At 37.9% G+C, this 14311-nt stretch overlaps 1 protein-coding gene across 1 annotated transcript; it reads left to right on the top strand.

Annotated features, from left to right (window-relative positions):
• Positions 1 to 3879: 3879 nt before the first annotated feature.
• LOC147626913 (uncharacterized) lies at positions 3880 to 11440 on the top strand. The gene is made up of 4 exons (XM_086816111.1): positions 3880 to 3969; positions 4272 to 4327; positions 10989 to 11222; positions 11315 to 11440. Exons 3-4 carry the CDS (start codon positions 11007 to 11009, stop codon positions 11438 to 11440), a joined length of 342 nt encoding a protein of 113 aa, XP_086672237.1. The 5' UTR covers positions 3880 to 3969; positions 4272 to 4327; positions 10989 to 11006.
• Positions 11441 to 14311: the final 2871 nt, after the last annotated feature.

Consider the following 14311-nt stretch of genomic DNA (forward strand, 5'->3'; position numbering starts at 1 on the left):
GGATTCCTAAGACAAGATATGGTTCTTGCAAGGGAAACACAAATACCAAGTTAGCTCATCTACTTTGGGCCATACCAGTTGGTGAGGCATGTTGGTGAAACTGCTTATCAATTGGCACTTCCATAAATCCCAAAGATTCATAATGTATTCCATGTGTCACATCTCAAAGCTTAACTTGGGCAGGCCGGAGGTATTTGTGCAAGATGAATTACCTCTAGTGAATGCGAAGGGGATGATTGAGGATGTGTTGGAAGCAATTTTGGGTACAAGAGAAAGAGTTCTTCGTAGCCATACATTAGTGGATTACTTGGTCAAATGGCAAGGGCTACCTAAGAAAGAATCTTCTTGGTAACCCGCCTCTACTACATTGGAAGGACTCTAAGGGTTGTTGGATGCATTTTGGAAGTACAACGAGGGTCATGAACAACGAATTAACTTGCTGGAAATTCCTACAACTTCACTGTGGAAATCCCTACACCCTTGGAAATTGGATGCATAATGATTCGAAGTACTAGAGGTTCTCATTCCACTATGGGATAGATGTTATGGCTTGTTTTGACAGCTTATTGAGCAATTTATCTCATACATGGTGTGAGCATGAGCTTCAAGTTTGACATGATTCAATTGACATATACTCCATCTAGGAGAATTGTAATTGTACATATCAATGGTTTTGAGGACAAAACCTTTTGGGTGGAGATGGTTTATAACAGTGAAATGGTCTCATATGAATAATGGGCCCAAGGCCAATGGACCATGCCCATGGACAACACTAATGATAGTGTGAAAGGGGTGGTCATGTATACATGTCACATAAGCCATATTTGGGGTACTGAATAATGGGCCCAAGGCCAATGGACCATGCCCATGGACAACACTACTGCTAGTATGAAAGGGGTGTTCATGTTTATATGTCACATAGGCCATATTTGGGGTAACTTTTGACAATCATCATAATACAAGTCAATTATTCTATCATCTTTCTAAACCTAGGCTAATCATCCTAATCTAGGCTGATCTAAGGCTAATTAGACTAATTCAAGGCTAATCTAGATGCTCCTTTCTTTCATAATTTTAATGTGGAAAATTATCTTTAACAAATATAGGATATTCAAATTTTTTAAGAAAGTTATGATATTTAAAAATCAAGGAGACAAGATAAACATTTTTTTCTTTAAGGTAAGATTAACAAAATATGTTGTTGAAAATATCCATATTACATGGTATCACTTCACTAAAGTATAATATTTTTAGCATAACTATTTGTTTGGAAGATGATTTTTTAAAAAGTTTATGCAGTTGTGAACATTAGGATTCAAAAAGTATTAACATCTTCAAGTTTTGAGGATTAAAGCTTGACATTTAGCTCAACCAAAACTTGACAACTTTATTTTTTGATAATGATTGGAAAACTTTATGATGTTGAATGAAGAAATAATCCCAAACTCTAGCTTCACTCACACTCATCTTCTTGACACTTCCACTAAGAACAAATCCTATAATTTGTACGTGGAATCATATAGGGATACCACAAATAACACTCTCTTCCTCTTATATCTCCTTCATATTTAGAGGCACTACTTTTCACACTTGAAACTTTCCAAAAAGACTAGGATAGATGTATGTCATATTTGTACAGAGTTAAAGGCAAGGTAAGAGAACACAAAGACCAAAGAGGTAAGGTATGATGATTTATAATGAACCTTTTTTTAAGATTAATGTTCATATTAAATATGTGCAAAGTATTTAATTATTTTTTGTAGATAACATTCAACATGCTTTAAAGATTCATTAACAACGACAAAGCACAAAGAAATAGAAACTTGCAAAGAACAAAAAAGTGTTTGGATTACAAGAAAATAAACTTGGGATTGATGGATCAAAAGAATACTTCAGTACCTCACTTGATGCATTTTCCAAAGAACTTCAAAGAGGAGAACTACATTCAAGTGCATGTCGTGTGGGAATCCACTGGTTTTCAATGGTGTAATGTCTTCTCATGTCTTGGTTAATTTGTAAAACATTCATAATAACCCAAACCTCACAATAACAATAATCCATAAGATAATTTCAGAATGGCAAGGAGTTCTTCCATTTGTACTTTATTTGCAATTGGATAATGCATGCAGAGATAACAAGAACCAAGTATGTGATTGTTGGTGCATAAGAAAATATTCAATAAGATGAAGGTGGCATTTTTATTAGTGGGGCACACACATGATCAAATTGATCAAATGTTTAATTTATTTTTTGTACAATGATTGGTAAAGAAAAGTTCCTTTGATCTTTTAACAATATGGTATGTTTTAGAAGAAGCTTATGTTCCCAATTCCATTATTGAGATCCTTAGGAAAACATATGATTTTTGATCTTTTGAAACATGAGTAACCATATGTGTCTCTACATTTTCATAATACGTCTACGTCTAATGCCTGGATGAAATTAAGGAGAGAGATCAGCATGCATATGTGTATTTTTCAGTTGGTTCATTATAATGCATAAGGTGGGAGTATTTTTTAGAGGAGAAAAGATAACTCACTAGAAACATGGAAAATGGACATTTGCCATTAAAGGTTCCATTTGTGTGGCTTTAAAAAAAGTTTTCTAGAAGCAACAAAAAACCTTACAATTTCTACTTCTAGTCAGCCCTCAATTTTTGAAGATCTCATGATGATGGTACAAGGAGAAACCACGAAAATGTATGTTGGTATAAGGAAGGCTTAAAGGTATCATCAACAAGAGAAATAAATGTAGGAAGGAAATGTTAATAAATTGTGCTAGTGTGGGAACCATGATTGTGGTGTCGGGTTTAGATCATGAGAATGATTATCAATTCTAGATAGCAAATATCTAGGATGAAGCACAATGAGGTGTATTATCATTTTATTAGGGAAATGTTCTAGCAACAAAGGTGATGTAGATATAATTTATGTTGGCATAGAGTATCAGGTGCCTGAATCTTCCCAAAAGCATCGGGTCACATAGAAGTTTCATAGGTTTAGAAGCTTACTTGGAGTGCATGTTATGTATTTGCGTTCGTGAGGGAGTGTTAAGATATCAAGCTCAACTAGAGCAGATATGGATGGCACACCAAGATGACACCTCCACACTATGGCACTAACATGGTTGGTGAGATTATGGTTATTGATATTTTGCTAGTGTGTCTATAAGTTGTATGGTAGCCACTTTGGTTTACTAGAGTTACAACATATAGTTGACTTCAACTCATATAGTCATGTTCACACTGTGGACCTTGTATGTTTTAGTAATAGAGTAATTTTCGTTATAATTAGCTCATATAGTCAAGTTCACACTATGAACCTTGTACATTTAGTAATAGAGTACTTTCCCTTATAGTATGTACGCTTATGTTTATTTTTGTAGAGAAGGGAAGAAGAAAACGAGGCATGTGTGAGTTATAAAAAGGGAAAGCTAGCGCTTTCAAAAGTTGAAAAACCTTAGAACTTGTTATATATATAAATAGTCAGCTGAAGTTATTTAACAAATTTAAAGGGAAGAAGAGAAGGGGGCATATGTGAGTTATAAAAGGGGAAAGCTAGCCCTTTCAAAAGTTGAAAAACCTTATAACTAGTTATATTTATAAACAGTGAGCTAATTTTTTTTAATACAAGATAAATGATTGTGTTTATTAAATGATTACCACTACAAGAGCTTGAGGACATACCGACGCCAAAATACCGACGCAAATGTCGAACGTCGGTATGTCCGTCGTCATGTTGGAGGAGACAAGCATGGCGGGGTTTTTTTAAATTTTTGTGTCCCGTCGTGTATACCGACGCCTATACCGACGCTTATTCCTACGCCTATACCGACGCATATTCCATAGTATATACCGACGTATATTCCGACGCATATTTCGTAGCATATACCGGCGCTCGTAAGTTTTTCACAGCCGAGAGCCTATTTTCTGGTTTTTTCGCAGAAGAAGCGCAAGTACAAGCGAAGAAGGTGCTTTCTCTCCCTCTTCTCTTTCTCTCTCTCTCCTCTTTTTTCCTCTCTCCTCTTTTCTCCTTCTTTCTTCTTTTCTCCTCTTCTCCTTCTCCTAACATGTTATTGCAATTGCTTTTAGTTTTTAATTTAAAAATTAGGACGTTTAGGGTTTTGTGTTTTTTTGGCTCTCTATGCATGTTGAGAGCTCTCTATGTATGCATAGATCTCCTAATGCATGCATAGAGATTTTAGGGTTTTGTATTAGTTCTTTTTCTTGTGTTTAATTTACTAATTAGTTTGTTTAATATTTTGTTTTGCAGCTCTTTCACCTCACCAATCTTTCACCAATCCTCTCCTTCAGCTTTGCAAAAAAGAGGTAGATCCTCTTTCGATTTTTCTTGTTTATGCTATTTTCTATGAATTTTTGCATCCCTGTTTTATGGTTTAGGGTTAGTTTTGGGTTCTTGTAAGCTTACACATAGGATTAATTTAATATCTATGCATAAAACCTATAATAAGCTTGCAATCTCTATTATCCATGTACGTAAAACAAGATCATGTTTATTACACCATTGGGTGATGGGATTAAGGGTTAGCATAGTGCATAAGGCATACAGCATAGAGCTTATGCATAAGCCTTGCATAGAGCGTATGCAAGAGACTTATGCATAGAGCGTATGCATAAGACTTATGCATATGACTTATGCATAGAGTTTATGCATATGGCTTATGCATAGAGCGTACGCATAAGACTTATGCATATGGCTTATGCATAGAGCTTATGCATAAGGCTTATGCATAGAGCGTAATTGCATAGAGCGTAATTGCATAGAGCGTAATTGCATAGAGCGTGTGCATAAGGCTTATGTGAAAGGGATTAAGGGTTAGCATAATAGTGCATAAGGCATATAGCATAGAGCTTATGCATAGAGCTTATGCATAAGTCTTGCATAGAGCGTATGCATAAGACTTATGCATAGAGCGTATGCATAAGACTTATGCATATGACTTATGCATATGGCTTATGCATAGAGCGTACGCAGGTAGACTTATGCATATGGCTTATGCATAGAGCTTATGCATAAGGCTTATGCATAGAGCGTGTGCATAAGGCTTATGCATAGAGCGTAATTGCATAGAGCGTGTGCATAAGGCTTATGTGAAAGGGATTAAGGGTTAGCATAGTGCATAAGGCATATAGCATAGAGCTTATGCATAGAGCTTATGCATAAGTCTTGCATAGAGCGTATGCATAAGACTTATGCATAGAACGTATGCATAAGACTTATGCATATGGCTTATGCATAGAGCTTATGCATAAGGCTTATGCATAGAGCGTGTGCATAAGGCTTATGCATAGAGCGTAATTGCATAGAGCGTAATTGCATAGAGCATGTGCATAAGGCTTATGTGAAAGGGATTGTTGAAATGCAATTGCAAATGCCTTGATTGTGGTTAACAAATGCTTATGCAAATGCCATGGTGAGGGCATTGTGAATTGTTGGTTTGTGTTGGAGCTTTTGGATGATGGATTGAGGCATGAGTCCATGCTTTATTGATGAGTTCTAAATTGTAAAAGGGCATGAGTCATGCTCAATACTTGTAAGCCAACAAACTTGTTCTATCATTTGATATTATCCACATCATTTTGTACCTACACTCACCATTGCAACCACTTCAAGTTTCTATAGAATCTAGCAATGTGTGAGGGTACCTTGGCATTGGTTGGAGAGGCCAAGGGGAGAATGGCTTGAACTCTTTGTGCCGTGATTGCTTGGTAAAGCGGTACGAAGGGGGATTAGGTACACCGGTGTGAAGAAATGGCCTCAACCTTCACCTTGGAGGAAAACTCGGTGAAGGGGTGAGAAGAGCTTGGCCGGGAGATCGGCAAGCTTCAACGCGCGTCCTCAACAATCCTCACCATTGACTTTGTGGATGCATTTGGGCAATGGGGCCCCTTTTCCGTCATATTGTGTGGATATTGCAAATGCATATGATCTTTCATGACATTGTGGGATACAAAGAGTATTGCGTACAAGTTTTAAGAAGTTGCATTTTCATTTGAGATTTGGTTCCAATTACAAAGGAGACTCTGGTGGAATTTACAAAACCGTAATTCAGTCCTTGGGTTTTTGGGATTAGGTCCAAGCTTATGGCTTATGCATAAGACTTGTGCATAGAGCGTGTGCATATGGCTTATGCATAAGACTTATGCATAGAGCGTGTGCATAAGACTTATGCATATGGCTTATGCATAGAGCTTATGCATAAGACTTATGCATAAGGCTTATGCATAGAGCTTATGCATAAGTCTTGCAGCCTTATTATGCAAGCTTATACTTATAATATGCATTTAGATTATTGCATAAGGCCTTTATAAACAGCTATTTATGAATAGAGATAGCTTCTCTCTCCATCCTTGTTCAAATTCTATTTAATTTTGTATGGAGAGGAGATAAGCTGATTTGTGTTTAATGAGCTGCATATACATGTTATCCTGCTAGATGGAGCCTCTCAATCTTGAAGAGAGAATAGCGTGTCCATGCATGCGATGTAAGTACCAAATCTTTCGAAAACGAAGGATTTGCAACGAGCATGTTCATGACGCTGGCATATTTCCAATGGAGCGCTTGCAAAATTTACGGTTTCAATCGTACAACCAAGCAAGTGTGTAGCCGCATCTTGATAACATTGCGCCTGTGAATTCTCGTCCCCAACAAAGGATGAGGATATCGCAGGAGGGAGTGACAGATGGAGCTCAATTAACAACACCCGAGGGAATGGAAGAAGGTCAGGAAATGGAAGAAGGTCCAATGGAAGAAATGTTGGATGCCTTCATCGAGCAACAAGAAGCTCTCTTCGAGGAGCATGAACATGAAGATCATCAACCACGACATTCTCAACGGTCAAATTATGAACCAGAGGAAGAGGCCATGCGTAAACTTGCACGCCTTCCATTATACAATGGTGCCAACATATCTGTATTGCGTGCATCTCTTACGATGCTAAATTTGCAGTCAGTTTTTGGATGGTCTAATACAAGTGTCACTGAACTATTCAAGTAAGGTCTTTTTTTGGAGATTACACCTACTGTTGAAATGTTAAATTATCAACTTGTATTTGAGAAAATCTTAATAGTAACGATCAGATATTGCCATACTTGCAGGCTTTTGAAAGATCAAATATTGCCCCCTGGCAACGAGATGCCTCCATCTCGTGCAGATGCGAAGAAGTTATTGAAATCCATAGGCATGGATTACAATAATATTCATGCTTGTCGCAATGATTGTTGCCTCTTCCGCCATGAATATGAGCATTTGCAAGAATGTCCCCATTGTGGCTCTAACAGATATAGAGAAGATGTTCAGGGGGAAGCTGTCCCGGTAAAGGTTCTCAGGCACTTTCCAATCATCCCAAGGATAAAAAGCATGTTCAGTTGCAAATCAATAGCAAGCTTGATGACATGGCATGCCACAACTCGATCCACAGATGAAGTGATGCGTGTGCCTGCTGACTCACCCGCATGGAGACACATTGAAGAGAAATGGCCGGCTTTTAAGGAAGAACCTAGAAACCTCCGTCTTGGCCTAGCAATGGATGGTGTAAACCCTTTTGGTTTAAGGAGCTCTTCATGGAGCACATGGCCTGTTTGCCTTGTGAATTATAATCTTCCGCCATGGTTAGCAATAAAGAAAGGTCATCTGTTGCTCTCATTAATAGTTCCAGGAAAGTACAAGGTGAAGAACATGGATGTATATTTGGCACCACTTATTGATGAGTTACGCACCTTGTGGAACGGAATTGAAGTGAAGGACATGTCAAAGCAGCAGAGTGGCCAAAGACTTACAACTGTGCAAGGTATTCTCATGTGGACAATGCATGATTGGCCTGGCTATGGAGAATGCTCAGGTTTGTCTATATCGGGTTACAATGCATGTCCTGTATGTGGTCCTCGACTTGATTCAAGATACTCAAAAGCATTACGAAAGAATGTCTACCAAGGACATGTTAGGTATCTTCCAGAAAATCATGAATTGCGGGATGGTAATCTAGGAAGACCTCCTCCAAGTGCATTGAAGGCAAATGATTGGAAGATCAAATGGGAGGAATGTGGCAACTTGGCATGTCCTGGGATGAAGAGGCTCTCTATCTTTCACCACCTCCCCTATTGGGGTGATCTCCTTATAAACCATTTGCTTGACCCGATGCATATTTTCAAGAATGTAGCTGACATTCTGTGGAAGACCATGACAGGAAAAAAGGATACTAAAGGCCAAAGGGATGACTTGGAAGAGATTGGTTGTATGCAAGAGTTGTGGGCTCTCACTAGACCCAATGGAAAGGTGCTACTTCCAAGAGCCCCATGGGCTTTTAGCAAGATGGAGGAACAACAAGTCAAGAGGACAATTTCAGAGTTTCGGACTCCTACAGGTTGTATGCATTGCTTGAAAAGTGCATTTACAAAGGATGATGATCTTAGTGGTCTCAAGAGTCATGATTGGCACAAGTTTCTACAATTTGTGCTACCCATAGCAATAAAAGATTGCCTCACTGAAGACATTAGAGCTACTATCTATAAGATTGGCACATTGGTGCGCTGGATTTCTTCAAAAGAGATAAAGAGAGACACTTTGGAGACAGCGCGTTTAAACTCCATAGAGGCAGTCTGCATGGTAGAGAAGTTTTTCCCTACAAGTTTATTAACAATCCAGATGCATCTGCTAGTTCATGTTGTAGATGAGGTTGCAGTTTTGCTGGAACAGTCCATTCAAGATGGATGTTCTTTTTGGAGAGGTTTATGAAGACATTAAAGGGATTTGTTCGCCAAATGGCTCGCCCAGAGGGTAGTATGTCAGAAGGGTGGCTGATACAAGAGTCCCTTGTTTACATCACTGAATATTTAAGTTCCTCAGATCCAGAGATACCTCGACTATGGTCTCGAGAGTCCAACAGGCGAGTCATTGGTGAGGAACCTCAAGGCCAAGGCATTAAGAGAAAGATGGATAACACTTTGAGAGAAAAAATCAACAAATTTTGCATCTTGAACTCTCATGTAATGGAGAAGTGGATTGAGACATATGAAGCTCTCAAGCGACAGCGAGTACAAGATCGTTTAAGTTTCAGAAGGAATCGCACTACAAGAAATCTCCCATATCCAGAAGGTATGCAAGCTCTTCCGGACTTTCCCACAGGTAGATGGCTAGAAGCTACAATTTTAGAAGCCAAACGTGCTGGTTTACCTATAACAGAGGAGGAGGAGGAGCTTACAAAAGGATGCGATTGGCATGTAAGTGTTTAAGTTCTACATGTCTCTCATTTTTTTCTCTACATGTCTCTGTGTTTGATTCTCCATCAACAAACTTTTTGTGCTACTTGTAGTATCACAAATATGGGGCGTTTTGGTCACATGGACGTCATTTTCGAGTAGAACGAATAGACCAAAGAAGAGCAACCTTTGATTGTGGTGTCACAGCACAGTTTGTTCAAGAAAGTCGTGCAAGTGCAAGTGATGATAACACAATTACTGGAATGCTTGATTACTTTGGAACCATTCAAGATATATTAAAGGTCGGCTTCAGAAGTTTTGAGTTGTTTATCTTTGATGTGAAGTGGTTCAAGGTAATCATGAATGGGCCACATGCAACTGTACGTAGAGACAAGAGTGGCCTCATCCAAGTGGACTCCACAAAGGTATGGACCGATCAGCAAGATACTTTTGTGCGCCCAGAGCATTGTGAGCAGGTTGTCTTTAAAGCGGATCCAAAAGATCCACGCTGGCTGTTTGTGGTTCAAGTCGCCCCCTGCAGTAAGCAAATTTTTGAAGAATTTGAGCTACAACAAGGTGATGTGGATGCACAGGGTAATGGAGAGCAGCAAGAACAAGCCGATATCAACAATGAAGAGGAGCAAGAAAATGAAGAGGAGCAACTAGAGCAAGATCCAAATGAAGAGGTGCAAACCAAGGAAGCTGAAAAACAAGTTGAGGAAGAAGACATAGATGATGAAGACATCCTTCATCAAGGGACTTTTAATGATGAGGATGCTGAAATGTACATAGACATAGATCTCTTTGGGGCTACTGATCTTAATGAGGATGATAGAATAGATAATGATTTTTAAAATGATGTATCTTAATGATTATGCAAATAGTTATGACATATTTGTAATGGTTTTATGACATTGAAGGTCCATTCATTGTTTACCATTGTTAATGTTTACCATCATAATCACTACTGTAGGAGCAAGTTGATATAGTTTTACCAATGTTGTTTATCATTGTTAATGTTTATCTTATGGTTCTTTCATTCATTGTTTACCGTGTAATTTTCATTCCGTACAAGTTTGTCATATGGTTTTTTGTCAAACAGGCCATGGGCGACTCACCGCCCTACGACTACAGTCCAGATTTCTCATTTAATCCTACACCGCAGGGCATGAGTCCCTAGCAGTTATATGGTTTTCTTTCGTCCATGACTCCAGAGCAGAGAGCCATGGCTCAGAGTTATTGGGGTTCTGGAGCAGGGACATCTGCCTCACCATCTGGCTTCCCGATGCCAGTTCCCACACCCGTGGGTACGACAGCAGCTCCCACACCTCATACCACACAGCCTTCCACTCCTCTTACAGCTCGATCTACCACCTCTTCACATAGACGGCGCTCACGTAGTAGGTCTTCAGGGGGAGGTTGTTGTGGTGGTAGTGCCACAGATGCTGTGACACCACCACCACGTGAGCGTCGTCCTTCGCTCTCATCTGTTGATAGCACACCCATAGGGTCACCTTCCAGTCCCTGGGGTGCACATGACCATGACAACAGCAAGATTTACACAATTAGGGATGGGACACCAATAATGGATAGTGCAGGAAAGGCAATGAAGACACGCATTCGACAATTGTGCACCATACAGTTTCAAGACTCTGTCATGACTAAATGGGATTAGCAAGACAAGGGGAAGAAAAATTATATAAACACAAAGATAAAGCAAGAGTTCCAGCCATCTGACCCTATGAATGTCGTCTCTAATGAGTGGATACAGTATACAGCTCGCATTTTGATGGGGCATCGTAGGTCAGAGGCGAGGGACGCATTCAGAGAGGGGAAGGAGAAACCTGTTTGGCTAGATGACAGGGAGTGGGCAGCCATTGCTCAGGAGCTCACCGAGACACCAGACAGGTTTCAACAACAAAGAGAGGCGGCAAGGGCAAGACTCCAAACAGTAGGGGCTTCTCATCTCGGGAGTGGTGGTTACGAAACCATGCGCCATGAATTCGTAAGTGTTTGTAGCAATTTTATTTATTTAAATGTATGTATGTGGGCTAAATGTTGATTTCTAAAAGTTATAATTGTTAATCGTATGTGCAGGAGTTGGCCATGAATCGCCCACCAAGTAGGCGAGAGGAGAAGTACGCTCACAAACATGGCCTTGTGGCCTTGTTTGAGATGCTTGAAGAAGAAGGAGAGACCGTCAATTGGGAGGCATTACCATGATGTAAGATGACCTTCAAACTAATGAAATATGATCAAAACATTCTTGAGTATTAATGTTTAATTTAATTTCTTGTTTGTCGATCAGGAAAATATGCAAACGAGCATGGTTGTTTTTGTGTTCTATTGTAGACAGAATGGTGTTGTCTGTTTGCTGTTGTTGATCCTGCTCATTGCAGGCAGCTAGGCAACAGCCAGGCAGCACTATTCTGCCCAAAAAAAAAATTCTGCTCTACAGCGTCGGTATATGCCCCGGTACCAGAGTCGGTATATACATTGGTATAGACGCCGGTTTACGCCTCGGTATATAATCCGGTATAGACGCCGGTTTATCCGTCGGTATATAAACCCGTATAGATGCTGGTTTAAGCGTCGGTATTACCCCCGGTGAGCGTCGGTATAGGCGCCGTTATATGCGCCGGTATTTACACCCGACACTTATACCGACGCTACGGTTCCGGCGCTTATACCGGTGCTTATACCGATGACGAAGGTTTTTTAGACCCCGTTAAATAGCGCCGGTACAAGCCCCGGTATTAGGCTAATATGTAGTAGTGTACGTAGCACCCATTTAGTTTATAGAACATGTTGATTCTTGTGTGAATATATCTAGGATCTATTTGTCAATATATATAATTTACCCTTTGATATTTCCTAACTTTGAATCAATTTTTATGACCTTGAAATAACAAACTACTCAATAATCTCTTCATAAAGCATATAAAGGTTTGGTACTTGTTATATTTGACCATTTTTATCATATGGCTCAAATATAATGTATGATTGTCTTTTGAAATATCATTCATGTGTAGCATGGGAGATGATTATTTTTCCCAAAAATGTTAATAATTTTCATCACCATATTAAGATGTAGGGTCAAGTACATCCAAGCATAGCATCCAATATAATAGTGGAATGCTCTCATAAAGGTGAGTGGAGGTACTCAAGTCCAACCAACATGGATTGTGAAAATTGTAGAGTCTAAAACTTGAAGTCCCTTGTATGGTTGTTCATACATGTGTCTACAAAACACTTTTAAATACAATAAATATAAAACTATTTAATAATAAATGAGGGCACAATAATTTAGAATTTGATCTTAGACATTTGGGTTCATTTACTTTCATATGTCCCTTAAATTTGCATCTTTTAAACTTTATAGAGGAATCTACTTATGTAATGTGATCACATAAACCCCTTAAAGGAATTATTTTTAAATCTAGATAATTTCAAAAATTAAAAAATATATCACTTAGTTGTGACAAAATGTTTAGAAAAAATGGTGGAAAATTAATCCTCAACATTCATGTCTTAAGTTGGCAGATTGAACATATATCTTTATGTTTCTAGTTAAATTATTTCTGAGTATTTTGTCACATGTTAATAGTAGTTTTGAGAATGTTATTAACTATAATATATTGTCCATTACCTTTTAAAAACAATTTGGTGAGCGATAGATGCAACATTTCTAGGGTTTGAGCTCAGGTTATTGTGCATATATATAGCCTTAACAATTCTTAGTTAGTCACCCCACACTATTGACCATTTAAAGTCTTAATTATAATAGGGAGGTAACTATTTTCTTATGGGAGAAAATTTTAGAATTGAATCTTATCAACTTTTTAAATTCTTGAAAAAAAATCCAATAATTTAGTGATCCCAAGGGAATGAAGCCTTTGACTCCTAAAACATAATAAAAATTTAAATTATTGAAAGAATATCCATAATTTAGTGATTCCAAAGGTATGAATTTCAACTCCTAAAACTTATAGGCGTTAATAAAAAATATTTCATAATGGTTTATAATATATATTTTTAATTTGATTTTAATATGTTAACAATTGGGAGGAAACTCATCAAAATACTTCAACATTAAAATACTTTATGAATGATATTAATTAGCGATGGTGTGTATTATAAGATGCATTCAATTATATTTTATATTGCTTAAGGCATCCCAACTTCAAGAAATTCTAGCATTCCTTAAACAATTCGTATTTCTTAAGGCAAGAAATTTTATCATCCCAAATGCCACTAAAATAAACAAAACATTTATTTAGGATTTTTATGTTGGACATCAACAAAAAGAGAAATGGGAAAAATAAATGTCTGCTACTATGCCATTTTTAATTCATAAAACTAAAAATAATAACTAAAATAAATGAAAAAGTGCAATACCTTCTCTAATCAAGTTAAAGTTATAATCCATGAATATAAAAAACTACATTTATACACGACCATAGATAACTTTTGTTCACTAATCATGAGATTGCAAGCATGATTACTAACCTATTTCTTTTATGCTCATATTATTAGAAAGACCTTAGGGGCCTCACTAGGAAGAAAATTAAGTCTTTGTTATCACATGCATGCAGAGGGTTGCAAAAAACTTTGTTATTACATGCATGTAGAGTGTAGCAAAAAAAACTTTTATTTTGCACATTTTTATTACAATATATATAATCTTTTATATGTATGTATTTACTTTAAAGACAAATAGATAGCAACCCATGTTTAAGCTAAATACTTAGGAAGATAATAAACATCACACGTGTTTTGGATGTTAAGACAACATGTGAACATAAATAAAAAACTATCTACCATACATTTTTTAATGGTCTCTCATCTTGAGGGAAAGACATCACAGTAGTGTGCAATTTAGCTCTTCAAGCCATGTACTCTCAAATAAAAGAAAATGTACTCTCTCTCTCTCTCTCTCTCTCTCTCTCACACACACACACACACACACTTATGCATGTATGCACATGCACCCCACACTTATGCATACATGCATAAGAGTGTGTGTGTGTGTGTGTGTGTGTGTGTGTGTGTAGAGAGAGAGAGAGAGAGAGAGAGCACCTGCATATAATTTCC

The sequence above is a fragment of the Cibotium barometz genome, chromosome 21 (genome assembly GCF_041138505.1).
Source record: "Cibotium barometz isolate CiBa-2024 chromosome 21, ASM4113850v1, whole genome shotgun sequence".
Lineage (NCBI taxonomy): Eukaryota > Viridiplantae > Streptophyta > Polypodiopsida > Cyatheales > Cibotiaceae > Cibotium > Cibotium barometz.

Bases quoted from the DNA above. Each gene is read 5' to 3' on its own strand.
- LOC147626913 (XM_086816111.1), top strand. From the start codon at position 11,007: ATGGGGCATCGTAGGTCAGAGGCGAGGGACGCATTCAGAGAGGGGAAG. The intron at 11,223-11,314 runs GTAAGTGTTTGT...TCGTATGTGCAG, and splicing joins AAACCATGCGCCATGAATTC to GAGTTGGCCATGAATCGCCC.